The 18,843-nt window shown below is 36.1% G+C and overlaps 1 protein-coding gene across 1 annotated transcript in view; it reads right to left on the bottom strand.

The window, feature by feature from the left end:
• Positions 1–5,215: 5,215 nt before the first annotated feature.
• Positions 5,216–18,843, bottom strand: part of TET2 (tet methylcytosine dioxygenase 2) — a 77,611-nt gene continuing 63,983 nt past the window's right edge. Inside the window, exons 6-10 of the mRNA XM_026668647.2 lie at positions 17,854–18,004; positions 17,054–17,143; positions 15,136–15,273; positions 9,130–9,490; positions 5,216–6,723 (exon numbers count right to left, since the gene is read on the bottom strand). Coding sequence (XP_026524432.2) covers positions 5,360–6,723; positions 9,130–9,490; positions 15,136–15,273; positions 17,054–17,143; positions 17,854–18,004 — 2,104 coding nt within the window. The 3' untranslated portion in view covers positions 5,216–5,359. The remainder of the gene's footprint in view (positions 6,724–9,129; positions 9,491–15,135; positions 15,274–17,053; positions 17,144–17,853; positions 18,005–18,843) is intronic.

Genomic DNA, 18,843 nt, shown 5'->3' with positions numbered 1-18,843 from the left:
GATATAGAAAGGGCACACAAAGGTTGCACTATACTTGGAGTTGACCACTGCATCTAAAAAAATGATACTAAATTAAACAATGTGCTTCCACTTATGATGAAAGTGAAATTATGTGGAATCTACCAATGACAATAGTATGTAAATTGTTTTGCACAAAGTAAGAAAAATTGCTAAGCTGCCTATCATACAGAGGTGTGTCCTTGCTTACCAATGACAATTGGGACTGGCAACTCTGTCTAAGCGTTGCGGTCACTAAGCACCATGTTGCCATGTCAACTTAGAACCAAGTGAATCATTGCAGTTGTTAAGCAAGACATCATGATTTGGCAATTTCATTTCCACATTCTCTGTAAATGCAATGGTGGAAATCAATTTGAGGCTCGCAAATGAGAATCATGAGACTGGGATGTTACAACAGTCATAAATGCATGCTGGTTTTGAAGTACCTGAACAGCGATCACATGGATGCTTCAATGGCTGTGAATGGGAGGATGTTTACCAACCATTGAAGTTTTGAATGATTGCTAAACAAAACAGTTGGTAAGTAAGGACTACCTGTATTGTTTGGGTTTGTATTTTAATCAACATTGTTTTAAGTCAGGTAGACCCATGTAAAGAATAGCTAAAGTTCAATTAACTTGATAGACAAGTCTTCCAATCCAAGAACGCTTATTCATTTATACAACAGCAAAGAGAGAATTCTGATGTATTCAACAAAGGAAGAAGGTTTCCTCATGGACAGTATTTCAAAATGTAACAGCCCTTGCCCATACCAAGGCATCTACATGTACCTCAGAGCTTCAGTTTGGGGTGACTGCGTAAGATATAATTAAGCTCATCTATTTAAAGTGAGAGCAGTAGACTCGTGTAGTTGTAGCATTGCACAGATCATGACCTACTTAATTAAGAATTATAATTAGATAAACTCAATTAAAGAAAAAACAAAGAGAAGGCATTGGTCCTACAAAGGTTACTCTTTATGCAACTTGATGATTCCACTGATATCATTGGGAAATTGTGTAAAACAAGGATGAAGAATGTCTCCAGATTTTGCTGATCTACAACTGCTTTAGGTGGAAGTTCAGCAATATCCAAAGGGCACCGAGTTCCCTTAGGCATACAGTAACTTGGTTTCAAAAGTCTGGATGACAAAATGATGGGACAAAATAATTCACTGGATGGAAACAAGGACAGGCAGAAAATTTCTTGCTGCCATGTAGTGATCATTTTTAATTTCTGCAGCCCAGACAGTGAGTGAAAAAAATATGAGTAACTTGTTTCAGAATCAGGGTCTTTATATACATTCTTATGTATGTATATATATTGCACTGCCATACTTTATAAATGCCTATGTCTAATGTAAGACCTATTGGGCTAGACTAAAAGTTAACAAGTCCTGCATGCTTTTCTCACAGTAGCCAACCGGATGCAAAATATTGCATACAGAATACAAATACTATATTTCTTCCCCAAATGTTGTGTTTCAACAACTAATATTCAGAGATATGCTGCCTCCAACTCTAAAGGTAATCTACAGTTGTCATGACTGGTATTTTTTTCTTGCAGTCTTTTCTCCATGAATCTCTCTGTTTTTTAAAACTCTGTCTTGAAAGTCCATGAAATAAAACAGCAATCACAGTTGAAAACATATTTATAGAATTTGGAAAAGGCACAACCTTCTTGCAAATGGCCAGCTGCCAAATACCTACTTTGTCTTCTTGTCAGCTCAGTGCAATCTATGGTTTATTTTATATGTAACATGCAAAGGGGGAGGATGTAAAATAAGAAACCTCAAACAGAGTTTATAATATTAAAAATGCATTTCCATTGTCATAAAAGAGAAGAAATGGATTTACTCCGCAAAATTTGCCATCAATACATTTACAAGTAAAAGTTAGAAGCAGAATTAAAAAACAGCTGAGATTCTCAAAAATAAAGTAGAATTTTAAAAAAGGGTTAACAATAATATTTATCAATCTGTACAATAAAATTTTACATACACATACACAGATGATACATTGGCTTACTAAGGAAATTGTAAGAGGATATATCCCTGATTTTTTAGAACAAAACTATGTGTTAAAATTCAAGTTACACTTGCTATCAAGTAGTGAGAATTTCTTTTCCCCAAATATTAGCCAAGCAGAAAATCAGGAGAACATGATATCTTATATAATCTCCATTTAAAATCCTACTGCCAAGTAAAGTTGAGGTATATGGCAAGTAGGAACATCATTCAAACATAATTTGAACATAGTTTTAGCACACTTTTTTAGAGAAGAGGCCAAGTAGCACCATGATGTGAATTCAATTCCAAATCCATATATAGATATATATATATAGATATATAATATATATTTATATATTTGTACATTATTAAAATACTAAAACATTGCTTTAAAATTGTTTACAAGTTACTATACATCTGTTTTGCTTACACTTTTATACAAACTACCAAATTAAAAACCATCACAGCAAGCCAGCTGCCTCTACTTTATTCTCCCCAAGCCCCTAACTTCTTCCAGTACAACCCTGTATTTCTTTGTGTTGACTCTTCTCAACTTTTCCTTAAAAATATGGCTACATTACACTGAGCAGTGCCATAGACCATAACATAAATAAACCATGATTAAATAAAGCAGTAACCATCATCTGTAGAATGCTATGATCCTTAAAAAGTAGCTCAACATTATAACAAAATGGTCAAGTTTAACATGTTTTTGTCTGTGACTTATATATATATTAAAAAATTAAAATGTGTACTATTTCAGGAAAGAGCTTCTCATTAAAATAGTTAAAATTAATATTCACAATATACCTGTTTGAGACGAGCACCAAAACACGAAACTTGTATTTTTTTTTATCCCGTTACCTATGGTTGAACAGAGTAAATAAAGGATTTATTCTTTCTCTGTTCTTTTAGTGAGTGTTTGAGCAAAGGTTTCAGTTTGTGTCTATAATTGGCTTAAAAACTTTATCCTGCTGTATGCAGTTACAAATACCTTCTCCTCTTTCCATCTTATATAAATTTGCTCCAAAGATCAAAAGATTTAAATAACAATAATAGCAATTTGTTGAACACCTGTAAAAGTTGAACATTTATGGAAAAAGAAATCTGATGTTATAACGATCATGATTGGAGCCCTTGGAGCCCTACCTAAAGGATTTACTGAATATTTGGAAACTTTGAATTTATTGAACCTGAATATCTTAATTTTACAGAAAGCATCTTGCTTGAAACTATCTATAATCCTTAGGTACTATCTTAATAATTCTTGAGTTCTTCATTAATCCTTGAATTAATAAGTTTTCACCAATCTACTATGATTCTAAGTGCAGATTACTCTTAATAATCATCCTAACAATAAGTTATTAAACGTATATGCTACCTGACTCCCAGTGATATTGGATAATATATGAATTTAATTTGCATATACTAAATACATTTATTCAAATAAGTTTCTTTTAATGTTACAGTAAATGTCTGGAAAGTTTTAGCACCCAGATAATATTTTTCAGCCTAAAGAGTTTTTCAAGCACCATTCACAAAATATTTTTCTATTGTTTGCTGCTCTTAATCAGATCTTTGCCAAATGAGATGAATTCTGGTGAGATCCAACAAAGCTTATTTAACATGGGAGAAGTAGCAGAAAGAGAATTCAGGACTGCAGCATGAAAGCCTTATTTGCATTTTCCTGATAATCAAGACAAAACTATTATCTTCAATAGCTTTAGCCAAACAAAAGAAGACCAGTTTCTTTTCTGATTTACAATTCTGTGGAATATTAAGTCACCCAGAAAATATTTCTCAAAATGTTAGCACAGACTGGGAAAAGGGTCTCCTTTTAAATAAGTAGCAACCATTAGCATCATTTTGTTATAGTTACCAAGAGGCTTTGATTCATGTCCTTGCTGAATTAACCTTGAAAAAGAATATTGTTATTTGGTGCTAGTAATACTTGCTATATTCTGGGTTATTAGCAAATCATGGCTTAATCTAACTATGGTTTCCTATATTTACACAAGATAAACTAGAACTGAGATAAAAGAAATTAAATTCTTCCAACCACCTTGTGCTTATTTTCGTTAATTCACATAAAACTAAACCAGAAACAGGCAAAATAAAGCCTGGTCATACCCAGATTTGCTGGGTCATCTGAATCTTTTTTTCTCAAAGTTAATTAGGAAGTTTATGTTGCATGTTGTAATAGATACTACAGAACATGGGATGCTGAATACACAGGTATGCCAAACACATGATCATCCTAACATTTCAACTGTTCCTGTAGATAAACCAAAATGGATGCATACCCTAGTTCTAGCCTATGGTTCAGATTTGTTTGTCTGAAAGATGCCATCAATTCCACTATTCAACCATTGAAGTGTGAAGATTAATTCTTCTGGGCTGAATAGGTAGTGGTAGTCTTAGTTTTAAAGGGTGCCTTTACTACTTTCATTATTCTAGCTGCTACTGGCACATTGCGCCTGCAGTGCTCATACGATAGCTTTGTTGGATCTTGCCCTTGTTTCATCCAGATTTCCATGCTTTAAAATAAGTGTGTCCAACCCATAGCCTATGGGTTGGACACCCATGCTTTAAACAATAAGTTGTAGCTGATTTTTACAAAAATATCAGGTTAACTGGATGGTCAACATCAATGTAAAGGTTTTGTTAATGGATTAAAGAGAGCAGGATCTGCTTTTATCCTATCTAGTGCTAATAAAAGACATTAAAACTTGTCTAAATGCTGCAGTAGACACCATTTTTGTATATAGCACCATGTTTTAGAATAGCCAAAATAAATTCAGTGCTGTTGTTATAAATGTAGCTATCCTGATTAATATCAATTTATATTAAAATCATAGCGAAAACAAAACAAAAAACAAACCAAATTCCATGCTAAAAAGCTACATTTCCAGTTAGCATTTCAGTATACCATCAATTGAGCACCTAGCAGAATCTTCCATTTTCTGCAGAAGAAATACTGCAGTTTTTTCACCATTAGAAAACAAAAACACTCTCTTGTGTTATCTGCTCTTGAGCAAAATGGTTATAGATGTACAATTTTAAAATTATGGTCATTCTTTTTACCAGTAGTAATAGCAGTATTTCAGTCCTAGTTGGTTGTTATGTCTTCTTAATTTTGCATAGGATACTTTGGTTTTAGTTTCGAATTGTTACTTGTGACAGCTCTCCAAATATATGCAGTGGTAAAATTACTTATTTTGCTGGGATGGAGAAGATTTCCTCAATGACAAGTGAAAAAGAAAAATACTGTATCTTGCTGTGACTCTATCTAATCTAAGGAATAATTGCTAACTCTTTTTAAAAAGATGAGGTAACAAACAAAAGTGACTTTTATATATATCTGTTATAAGGCCCTGTAACCCGTGTAAAGGCATATGGAGATGTGGTTACTGTGGAATTTGTGGTAAGAGACATCGTCCTTTGTGCAAGGGACCTGATAAATCTAAAATATGTTGGTTCCAGGTTCTCATTTAATTCAGCAGGCTCCCGTTTTACTTTTTTGCCATGTACTTTCTGAGGCACATACTCTGGACCATACTTCTCACAGTCCTCTTTTTCTCTTGCCTTCTCAGCCATTTTTGCCTCCCACAAAGCCAGACCATGCTTTGGCTCATTCATACTTTTGTGTTGGTAGAAGACAAGCGATATCCTTGTAGGGTGATTCCTGTTAGGATTTTTCAATGGGGTTGTAGCATGGAGTTCACGTTTAGCACACTCTATGAGGATCGATCCATGGGATGGAGCTACTGCAACACCACCTATTTCAGGATCCAGAAAACTTTGCTCATTGTCTGACCAGATATCCTCAGGGTCCTCTGCATTGAGCACCTCTGTTTTATTTGCACCAACTTCAGAAGCAGTTCTATCATGGTTAAAATCTGGAAAGAGGTTTGACAGTCCATTAGCTGCCTGACTATTCTTGTTCTGGAGATGGAGTGAATGAGAAGAGCCATTGAACATGCTATGATAGTCGTGGGAAAGGTGTGCTGAGGGATACAGATGATCACCATTTTTATTCATGAAGTCCACACCTGGATTATTCAGATTTGATTTCAACCTGGAGGTGATGTCTATAAAAGGGTTATCAGTCTCGTGCTGGGAGTAAGATGGGAAAGAACCTACATGATGAACATTTGGTCTAAAGGTGCATTTGTTGAAAGCATCTACTGGCACATTTTGGCTTCCATAATTCAAGTACCTGTGCCCAAAGTTCTGATTATTTGCAATCCTGTGCTGATACAATGTATGTATTGGAGGTAGACTTAGTTTAGACAGAGAATCTTGGCTCTGATACCTAAACAAGTCCATATGCTGAGTCTGAGCAGAATAGGAATTGTAATAAGAACAATTGTCTATTGATAAGCTTCCATTGCATGGATAATGAGGGTACTGGTTATTTTGACCTAAATGAATAGAATAGGGATTTATGAGACTGGAAGAATTCAAATAAGTTCCTGCAGGTTGTGATGACGTTTGGTAGATATTCATTGGATTGGATCCTCCATAAGGATTGGAAGGATGTGTAGAGTTTGAATAGGAATTAGTCGGATTAGACAGACTCATATAGAGATTGGTAGGATCAGAAGCAGAGTATAAATTGCCATGGTTTGATTGAGGTGTAGAAGGGAGACTCTGGCATGGATGTTGGTAAAATTGCTGTTGTGACACAGCTGGTCCTGAAAGATGCAAAAGATCTGTGCACAAGAAAGAGAAGGGAAAAAAAAACATTTATCGTTTGTATAGAATTAATTCAATTATGGAAAGATGTTGCCCATTCTAGTTTTCATGGAAGAGGTTTGTACAATTGTACAATTGAATTAAGCCACAAATACAAGATATGGGAAATTAGATCAAATATGAATGTTACAGGCATCTTTCTTCTCTGAAAATAAAAATATCCTTGATGAATTAGGCCAAGGCCAAAACGTTGCTACTATTTTGTTTCCCAGATATCTTAGGAGGGCTTGGAAGCAGGTGTGAAAACTAACACGGATACTCATCTGAAATATGTATTCAAAGCCCTTCTAGAGTTGTGTAATATTTGAATTCTGATGTAAGCAAAGGTGCTTCAAATCTGGCATGAGTATTCTCCTTGTACCTGTTGGCAATTTCTTAAAGACGACCTCTCTTTCCTTGGGTTTATAGTCAAGCAGGCTCAGAGAAAGTATCTAAGGAAGTATAATGAAGTAGTAATGAGGTGCAATCAAACTTTTGCACTCCCTTGTTACTTCTTTAACTCAGCCACATGTTTTCTGGAGCCTGCACAACTACTTGGTGCTCTAAGAGCCCAGGTAAACATTTGACCCCTTTAAGCTTCTGAAGGTACCAAATACCAAATCTGAAGCACCTTTGTACATTTTGTTCCAAGTATTGAACATTTCTATTTTTATCTTTAAAAGGCATCCAATGATCAGTCACCACTATGCCTAATGAATTCTGAATGGTTAACTACTAAAAAGCATTCTTTTAAATTGTAAATCCCATGCCACTCAGCTATACTAGTTGAGTTTTGTGAAAATTTAAAAAAACCAAAATAAAAAAACTCCTTTTCTACTTTCTCAGTGCCGTATATCAGGGTCCCCAACCGCCGGTCCATGCGGACCGGTACCGGGTCAGCGGAACAAGCCTTACCGGGCCGCTGGTTGCTGGGCGCCGCCATCTTTTTGGTAAAAAGCGCTTCTGGTGAGCTTTTCCGGGTAGAAAGCTCACCGAAGCGCTGTTTTCATAAAAGATGGCGGCGCCAGCGCTTCGGTGAGCTTTTCCGGGTAGAAAGCCATTTCTACCCGAAAAAGCTCACCAGAAGCGCTGGCGCCGCCATCTTTTTATGGAACAGCGCTCCGGTGACGCCACCGGAAGCGCCTTTTCGTCATAAAAAGATGGCAGCGCCCAGTTGACGCCGGTACCGGGCCGCGCGCCCAGCTGATGTCGGAACCGGGCCGCGCGTCGAAAAGGTTGGGGATCCCTGCCGTATATAATTTATACATACTGACGTCCCCTTTCAATAACCTTTTGTCCCAATAAAAGGGTTTCAAATATTCTAGTCTTTTCTTATAAAAAGGTTCTTTGAGTACCTTGATGGTTTTGATTGCCCCCTTCTGTATATCTCCCCACAAATATTATATACTTTTTCAATTATGAATGAGAAATTTATAAGTGTATGATGTGGTTGGCTGTCAGTCTTATCTTCAGTCATTTTCATGATAATCCCCAGCATAATTTCCCCCCCAAAAGCGGCTACATATTGTGTCAACATCTTCATTCAGCTATCAAGACTGATACCAAAATCTTTTTTCTTGATTAGTTTGGACCCTGTCAGTATATATACTGTAAGGTTTTGGTCAAATGTGCATCATTTGGCACCCATTTAAACTACATTTGTCAAGTGTTTGTTCACCCAAAGGATATCCTTCTTAAGCTCTTTATAGACACTTTGTTGGAAGGCTTAATTCCTCAGCATCTCATGATCTATTTATTGAATATAGAAGGGATGCGGTGCAGAAAGAAAGTTAAGAATTTGCTTTCTGTCCCTTCTTTGTCTTTTACGTATCCTATACCTAAAATGATTGCTGATCTAAGGAGTTCTTTCTCTCTTTCAGCCATGTTTTCCAATCATGGAGGAAATATGGATTCTCCTTTTGGTAGGATGTAGGTGATACGCTTTCCCTGTAAATAGATCTCCTTTCTGTTTTAGATATAAATCTTCTAATTTCTTTCTCTAATTATTGTTGAGATCAAATTCCTGCTGTAAGGAAGAAACAACCAGCTCACTTTTTAAAAAACCTCAAGTGGTTCAGCAAACTTGACTACCTCAGTGCTTATTTAAATGAATCATGTAAAAGTTTAAAAGTATCAGTTCCAACATATATCCCGGAAGGATTTCTACTTTCGTAGATTTACTGGCTGAGGAATACTGGGAGTTGAAGTCCACAAGTCTTTAAAGTTGCCCAGTTTGGAGACCTCTGTGCTAAGACATATGCTATTTTCATACAATTTTATTTCAATGTGATCCTGTCCCATATGTCTCATGTTCAAAGTACAAATAGCCCATATGGTTCATGTGACAGAGCTGAAATCATAGCTAATGCCTACTAAAAATGTACCTGCTAATTGCTTGCCATGAGCTGATGCTTCTGCATTGATCTGCTTTTGACGTGCTGAGACTGGTTTTTCTCTCTCATGTTTGTTAGACCCATTCTCCATGGAGACCAATTTCTCTGTTGCTGCTTTCTTGGCTTCCAACTTTTTTTGCCGACAGGTTTTCACAGGTTCAGCCAGCATCCTTACTTTTCGTCGAAAAGAACTAAGAACCTGGATGCTACCATTTCGCTTTTTTTCTTCCTGACCTTCTGTGCTTCCAAACTCATCTACATTGGATATTTTATACAAGGGTAACACGTGCAATTGTTCATCTTCTGGTGTTTGGCCAATTTCACGATTGTCTTCTCTAGTTAGTGTGCAGACCTGTTAAAATAATATGATGGAAGACACATTTGGGCCGACAAATGAAGCAAGGTTGAACTTGGCCTGCAAACAATTATGATCATGACCTTAAAGCCACACTGCTAATTTTTCCTGAGAGGCAACTTGTCAAACTAAATTAAACATGAATTATTTTTAACCACAAATATTCTATTTTTCAATAGTTTCCCCAGGAGTCAGTAACCCATTAAAAAAAACAAAAAAACCACACTTTAAAAATATAACAATTTAAAATAATCTAGACCATGCAAAAATGTTTGTGGGATTTGTTCTCTAGAACAGGGTCTCCAACCTTGGCCACTTTAAGACTTGTGGACTTACATTTCCAGAATTCTGAGAGTTTAAGTCCACAGGTCTTAAAGTGGACAAGGTTGGAGACCCCTGCTCTAGAACATTCCATCATTTTCATTACTTTTCTCCTTTAAAAAAAACCCCAAAACATTTAGAGGCCAGTGAGTGCCACCTAGGAGCACCATGGACTCCATTTTGTCAACATCTTTATTCCTGTATTCACTACTATTTGTATATTATGTATGTTTGTACAAAATGAAGGCTTTGGCATCTTTTTTATGTTTGGAGCACCTAATATTCCTGAGAAATAAAAGTTCCAGTGATGAAATCCATGAACTAATGACACAGGTTTGGGAAAATATTGGTGAGTAAATCCACAAGGAATGGCTGAAAAGAAGAGAAATTGAGTGTTCTGGTATGGGCAAGCCAAGGCCCAGATTTAAATTCCATTAATATGCTGTGAGGTGATTTGAAATGGGATGTACATGCAAGTAGTCCCTCAAATATTGCACAATGGAACATTTGTGCATGGAGAAACAGAAATCCCTTCCCCAGTTGATGTCATAAATTTGTCATTTATTAAAAAAAACCTGCAACTTGGGGTTGTTTCTTCCAAATATCAGGTGTTAGAGCCAACTTAGTTCTTCTGCAGAAGTAAATGGCATTATCTTTTTGTTGAATAAATAATTGCAAATAATAAATTTAATAAATAATAAAGTCAAATTTTCATGTTTTTGTTCAGTTGTGTCCACCTTTATTTTTATATGATACTTGAATGAAGATAAAATATTGATAAGTCCACATATGTTAAGATTGAAAAATTTTTTTTACATGAGGTTTACTTCTTCACATACACATTCGCACCAGCATACAAGGTTGCTAATCATTGCTGAAGAAGGAATTGTCTTTTTGATTTAATCCTATTAAACTTCTGTTAATACAAAACAAAAGTTAAAATATGTCAATCAATAAGGGAATGATTGATTGCAGTATTTCAGATTTGTTGATCAATCTAGAAGTAGCACTTTGGGAATATATCTAGTAACCAAACTTCATTGGCACTCACGCTCAAGAAATCAGTATTGTATTCCTTTTACATTGCCTTGGGAAATGACTAATTTCACCTTAGCAAATGAAGGGATTTCTCAGCTCTCTTCTGCCAGCCCATCTAAAACAAAGCTGAAAGAAGAAAATTGCAAACCACTTCGGTATGACTTTTGAGAAAAATTTGGATACCATATAATGAAATAGTCACGTCAGAAGAATTTCTTAATGGGAAGAATAAAGTTTCATGAATAGGTTTAGAAATGACAACATGGCCATACCAAGGAAGTCTGTTTATCTCAAGTGCTGGTACTGAGTTACTCTTTTTTAGAATGACTTTTTAGAATGAAATATATAACAAAAGAAGCATAAAGTGAGGAAATATTGCAGAATTGCCTAAGTGGAATTTAAGCATATCTAATTGGATATTTTAGAAATGTGAAATTTGTGGATCAGAATGGGCCTTATTAATACTTAATTAAATTTGTGTTTACTACAAACACAACGATAGAAGGCACTAAAAAATCTGTATCAAATACAAAATGTCTTAAATGCTGATCTAATACATATAATAATATGCTGGCTCATAAAGCAGTCCCTACATTAGAGATTGTAGTTTGCATGTAGTGGAATGAGCAGGCTTGGGTTACAAAAGGGTTTCAGTTGTACTAATCACGTATTGGCCAAAACTGATTAATTCTATCCATTACCATTAGTAGAGAATGCTGTACAAGAAATAGGTAAAGGTAAAAGTCCCCTCGCACATATGTGCTAGTCGTTCCCTACTCTAGGGGGCGGTGCTCATCTCCATTTCAAAGCAGAAGAGCCAGCATTGTCCGAAGACATCTCCGTGGTCATGTGGACGGCATGACTAAACGCCAAAGGCGTTTCCCACCAAAATGGCCCCTATTTTTCTTCTTGCATTTTTACATGCTTTCAAACTGCTAGGTTGGCAGAAGCTGGGATAAGTAATGGGAGCTCACTCTGTTATGCGGTGCTAGGGATTTGAACCACTGAACTGCCAACCTTTCGATTGACAAGCTCAGCATCTTACCCACTGAGCCACTGTGTACAAGAAATACATATGACTAAAATAACCTTGAAGTCTGTAGAGATTCTCAGTCATCCAGGTCATGGCTGTCCCAAAGGTGCTTTTTCAGTCATGACCTGGATGACTAAGAATCTCTACAGACTTTTTTAGCTATACAATTTGGGATGAACACCCTTTGAATAGTGTGGGAGTGGGCATGGATTTCCAGAGGAAAAAATTGCAGACTACAGGAACCAGGATCACTACCTGTCTGAGGTAGTGATCTGAGGACACAGATAAACCTCCAAGTGCTTCAATGATCTTCTAGGGATGCAAATGACCATCTGTCTGCAAGGAATATAAATCCTTCAATTGCCCACTATTCTGTCAGAGCTGAAGAAACTTCTTGGATGAGAAACAAAACCTCTTCAAAAGAAAAAAGTAAGTAAGTCCAGTTGCCTTCTGAAAAAGCACCTTTGGGACAAAATAACCTTGACTACACATTCTTTATTTAACTAAAAGTGTTATGTGGAAGTTTTAATTAAGGACCAAATGGCAGTGAAGAATCTATTATCCCAACAAATAATAACTCTGGCATAGTTATATTGCGTGTCTATAAATCTGTGAAAAAAGGGAGAATGTAATTGATCTGAAAGAAGAAAGTTTGATTTTGTGGGTCAAAGTTATATATGCAGACAAAGGAAGCCATAGACTTAACTAGGATTGAAAGAACAAAATTTGTTTCAAAATATAATTCATCTAGATTGTTGTGTATATGGAAATATGAATCTATAGATTGGTGACAACAAATGATAGTAGTGGAAGAATCAATTATGGGGTTTTTTTTTGGGGGGGGGGGGATGCAACATTTTGGATAAATAGAATCCAGAAGAAATTGGTGAGGAATAAATGGATAGTATAAGATAAGAAAGTATAGAAAAAAATATGGGTGATTCAGGGACTCAGAAATAAATAATAGTGTATATTTGGTGAGTATGAGCTTTTAAAGACGTAGAGAAATGAATGTAAATCTAAAATGGTCATTGAGGCTATTGTTTATGATTAAAAATTGAGTAAGAAAAGGATATAAGACTGATAAAAAGTTCTAAATGTGGGATGAACCCAAATGTTGACAATATCAAGAATAGATAATAGGACAAATAGGTATGGAAGAAAAAGAAGACATGAAATTAAAGTGAAAGTAGAATGACTTTAGGAAAAGAAAGTATGATGTGTACTTAATATATCAGAAGATGAGTAGAGTAGAAGAGAAAAAGGAAATATGTATATAAAAGGATGATTGCTGAAAAAATTAGGACAAAAAAAAGGTGCTGAATAATATAGAAAAAAGATGAGAATATATGTCATAAGATTTTTGTGGAGTCTAATGGCTGAGAGTAGTGGGGTATTTACATTTTTAAATTGTATAGAGATTATTGTATGGTTAGTTGTGTTTAGTTTAATTTTTTTTTCTTTTTTAGTGGTGTTTGTCCAGTTTTACTTGTGGAAGAGCACCTCATTTCGTTGCACCCGCTTGCGAGTGTAATGACAAATAAATTCTTATGTCTTATGTCTTATGTCTGCTGGAATAAAAATTGGTGATAAAAACTACTTGAGACATACAGATGATAGCACTTTATCAGCCCAAGTAAGAAAGATGGGGAAGAGTCCATTATGAAACAAAAAGTAGAAAGTGAAATATCTGAGTTAATGTTAAATATTGGAAAAGCAAAAATAGTGTTAACCAGAATGCTAAGTGAACTTACAGTTGATGGTGAAGAAGTGAAGATGGTAGATAGTTTTGTTTTCTTGGGTTCAAGAATAGATAGAGATGTACAGTGCAGTGAAGAAGTAAAGAGGATATTAATCCTAAGGAGGAAGGCAATTACACATTTAGACATGGTTATGAATGATAAGACTGTATGCATGACAACAAAGATGAGAATAGGTCTAATATAATGTATGACTCTGAAAGATGAATAGGAAGAAACAGGAAGAAAAATCCTTTGGATTGTGGATTTGGAGATGGTAAGAAGAACAAATCAACTCTTGAGAAAATAGATCTTGATTGGTCTCTTGAGGCAATCATCAGCAAACAGCAAGTCACAAATTCTAGGCATGAGATGTAAAGAGATGATGAATTAGCAAAACAGGATCAAGCGTGGCAACGTTGAGGGGGAAAGGAGAAGGAAAGACAACAGATAAAACAGACTCTTATTTTCTTCCGTCCAAGCATGTATTTTGGAGATTGCCTAAATAAGTTCCTGCAGTTTTCTTAACAAGATTTTTCAGAAGTGTCTTGCCATTGCCTCCTTTCTAGGCTGAAAGTGATTAGCCAAGGATCACTGATCTGGCTTTGTGCCTAAAATGAAACTACAACTCACATTCTCCCAGTTTCAAATCTGATGCCTTAACTGCTACTCAGGCTGGATCTCCAAAGGGGTGTATCAGAAATGGGATGAACACATGACTGTAGAGAACATATCTTTTATGAGCTCATGGAACTTCTTTCAAAGGGCTTATCTTGTAAGTCTGAAAAATCTTGTAAGTCTGAAAAAAATGCACTAACTTTACAGCAAAATTTCTGTGGACTCCAAGGCATACATTGAGGCTTACATTTCTAAAACAGTTTGTTCAATACACAAGGCAATCAAAACTATATATTTTAAAGTTTCCAAGCATTACTTTATTTCACTATGCTAAAAAAAAAGAACAAGAAGGCAAACAAGAACAAGGAATTTAAGAATTAACCTTGAGAATCTCATTTTTTTAAAAAAAACTAAAGGCCTAGAGCAGAGGTGTCAAACTTGATTTCATTGAGGCCACATCAATGTTGTGTTTGACCTTGGGGGGGGGGGCATGGCTAGCACCCCAGCATATGTGTCAGGGGGTGCCTGTGGTGACCCAAGTGCTCTGCCTGTGAAAACAGGCTCCTAAGCTCCGTTTTTGGCTGGGACACCCTCCTGCAACCCTCTGTCAGGGAAAATGGAGCTTGGGAGGGCCACATGCAGAGACCCTGTGGGCCGGTCCTTCGCTGTTTCTAGAAGAGCCCTGTGGGCCAGATCTAAGCACCCCACAGACCGGATCTGGCTCCCGGACCTTGAATTTGACACCCCTGGCCTAGAGGATTTGCATTCATAATGATGCAAAATTTCACAATTTTCCTTGGTAGCCATCATGTGCCAGTTTAACAGAAATAGAGATTATGAAAAGTAAGAAGTTTGTTGTGCATGAGTAATGGCTTGGTGAACCACTGACTTACCAATGTACTACCATTCTGCATATTGTGCAGGTCTCTATGAGCATGAGCACAAAAATCCAGGCACGCAGTGACCCCTGAGAATGGACGACCTTCTTTTAAACCCAGACGGCATTCAGGAGCTCTGTGTTCATATTCAATCTAGACACAAATATAATTATATAGATTAACTCCAAGGTTAACTTCAGGCCAACAATTAAATAAGCAATATCCCAATCAAGGAACTGCCAAAGAGCCATCAGTAATCAGCCCAACCAAAGCATCTCTAAAACAGCCCCCATCCACACAGACAAACAAGTCACCAGAATATAAACTGACAGCAAACAGCACTCCTTACCAGCACTGATGTTGTTACCTAGTTAGGGTAATGAAATGCCTGCAAGAAAACAAGCAAGCTCAGAGAGCACCAAGGACCCCTTGTATTTATATTATTTAATTCACCAATTGTGTGTTACCAAATTGCTCTTGCAAATAGACTTTTTAAGCTTTGAAGTTGTTGCACCTTAGGGTTATATCCAAGCTGGGAACCATACAATAGTTTGAAATTAGTGATGCTCATTGGTGTAAAATTATTAGCGGAGATTAATAGGCTGTAGTATGTCTATTTATTTCTCTCCCTTTCATAATGACAGATGCTTTCCACCAACAATGGTCAGATAGACATTCCCCCAAAATTCATAAGATAAGATATTGGAAGGAATTCCTCTATTTGTTCTCAGCATTTCACAATAAAAAATTCCACTTTGCAAACAGGGATTTTTGGAAAATCCAGTTTCAACATATTTGCAAGAATCAAAGTTGTCAGAAACTGTGGAGACATACAATGTGCTTAGCCTGTGTTCTTATATGCCTGAAAGGCTCAATTTGAAGTGCCCTCAGAAACAAAAGTAGAGCAATAGTATATTTCATCCATTCCTAATCATAGTGATGCCAAAATGACAAAGTATTGTTATGTTATTAAGGAGAAGAGCTTGGATTATAATGTGGTGATGCATATTCTGTTACTTGCCCTTCCCACTTTGCAAAAGTCTCTGTTTCAAATTCTCCCTTCAGTTCAGAACTGTGGAAAGTCTTCACACTTTGATTGTTATGCACCAAGGAAGACCAACCCAATGTTCCTTTCTCCAGTTCCAATGATAGCAAGCCAATCATGCAGTGTCAATTTGATACTAGGTGCTAAATCATAGAATTATAGGGTTGCATGTATGAATATTTTAAATTTTTATCATTTGGGAGATTTGGCCTAAGACAATCATTTACTTAGTTTTGGTATAAACCCAACCCTTGCGACTTGAAAATAATGGTTTTATTATAGGTACAACAGGCTACTGTGCTTCTTTAACAAGCCATGGTTCATCAATGTGAATTCCATCATAAAAACTGAAAAGAAACATAATTTTTTTACTTCTCTGACATAATAGTGTATTTTCAGAGACACCATAGTAGGCAGAAACAATTTTTTTTCTGATTTTGAATTGTTTCATCATCTTCAATCGTTAATTTTTAATTGTTTCATCATCTTCATTTAATGACCCCATAATCCCTTGTGGGGTGGAGCCTAGGCAACTGAATGGAGCTAGCAGAGTGTTTTAATGGCCGGATGTCCTTCCTGTCACCAATGCAGAGTTTTGTTCAGCATATATATTCTCAGTGTGCCCAGAGAGAGAAATAACTGTCTCTACCTAGGATCAAACTCACAGCCTCCTGATTGTGAGGCAAGAGCACCACCTCTAGGCCACTGCACTGCTCCATTTCTAATTCTTTCGTATTAATGTAAAATAATAAATATGTAGCCTCATAAATGAATTCTACCTTCTAAGTGTGGTAGTTTCTTTTAAACTCTTGGGAGACTTATACATTGGTAAAATAATGCAACGAATCTTAGTATTGTTATCAAACATTTCTGTTTTTCTTTACTCACCTGGTTGTTATATGCATCAGGTGCCAGTTTCTTGTAGGTGGGTGCCATCAGAGTTGACAAAGTTTGCAGATTGGATTCTAGCTTTTCTTCCTATTTTTTTTAAAAGAACTTCACTCATTAACAGTTAATTACTACTTTTAGTTAATAGCTTTAATTCTGAAAACACTTATGGTTATTTCATTTAGTGTTAATGTGATTCAACAGATCATAAAATTATTTCCCAAGAAGAGCATGGAGCAAAATAATAGCTGTTTTCAAATATCTGAAGGACTTTTGTGTAGATAATGAAGGCTGCTGTTGTCCTCTGTTCCCAAAAAGCAATAGAAACAGTGAATAAAAACTGCAGGAAAGTAGATTCTGGCTTAAAATTAGAAGAAATGTTCAGCAATATGACAAATTGACTTGGGAAATAATGGGATATCCACTAGTAGTATTTAAGCAAGGTATGAACTGGCATCTGTCAGGAATGGAAAAACTGAAAATACCTGCACTGGAAGCGGGTTTTAATATGTTTATTTGAATTCTAAAAAATATGACTCCATATTAAAGCAAACTGATCCAACTGATGTATTGTTTCAGTTCTTGGAATTCTTTATATAGAAGAGCAGTGTTTAAAACTTACAAATAAAAACAACAAAAATGCAGCGTTGAAGCCGAATACCCAGACTAAATAAAACAAAAATGGACTGTTGACATTGCCAGTCTTTTTGTACTGAATATCATTACTGTAACTTATCTCTTTCTTTCTGTCTCTCTCTCTCTCTCTCTCTCCAGGAAAAATAATTGAAGGACAACCCTACCTCTTTTGGATCATCGCCTAATAGTTTAAACTTTCTTGGGATCTTGCTTCTGGCAAATTTGCAACCATTATAATACATACTCCATGAGCAACCAAAAGAAAAAGAAGCACCACAACTGTCAGGATCTAGACCTTGGCACGCACAGGTACGTCTAAGGGGAAAAAAAACATTAGCAAGGATTATCAGTGTACTGCCAATATACCATAGCCAATTTAAATCAGTTTCTTTATCATATAGTTATCATATATTATCTCTGATTACTATTGAAATGTAGCTGTTTTAAATGAAGTAAGAGCCAGTATAGTATAGTGGTAAACAGGCTGTGCTAGGCATGGTGAGGCACAGATTCATCTCCACCTCAGTCATGGAAGCTATCTGGGTAACTCTGCACCAGTCATTCTTTTTGCCTTAATGTATGTACAGTGTTATTGTTATGGAGAAAATGGAAGAGAGAGCATTATTAATGCCTGAAGCAAAAGCAAGATATACCTCTAAATTAGATGTGAGGAACTATGGCTCCTTATGACTTGTGGACTTCAACTCCCAGAATTCCTGAGTTGAACATGGCTGGCTCAGGAATTTTGGGAGTTGAAGTCCACAAGTCATAAAACAGTCATAGTTCCCCACCACTGATCTAAATGAGCTAATGAATGAATGATTTATACATCTTCTAAGACAAATTTGACATTCCTATTAAAAATGGCATTGGTTGATGTCATCCATTCCTTCCTTCCCCTCAAGATTTTCAGTTCTAAGATGTACAAAAAAGATCCAGAGAATCATCTAAAATAACATGGGAACATGAAGTACTGTGTCTCATTACAGGATACATGGAGAGATAATCTGAATAAAAATGCTATTTAAATATATTAAAATTATGTCATTAATCAGGATATACCTCTGAAAATATATGGATGTTGATTTAGATGTAGGTTTACATGCAATATATTGAAGGCATTTCCATAAGGGAAAATATAAAGTCTGAAAATA

Source organism: Notechis scutatus, chromosome 4 (assembly GCF_049901735.1).
Source record: "Notechis scutatus isolate UNSWTSFEM ecotype Mainland chromosome 4, rNotScu1.2, whole genome shotgun sequence".
NCBI lineage: Eukaryota > Metazoa > Chordata > Lepidosauria > Squamata > Elapidae > Notechis > Notechis scutatus.
The sequence above is the reverse complement of the archived record's forward strand: the minus strand, read 5'-3'. Positions and strand labels throughout refer to the sequence as shown.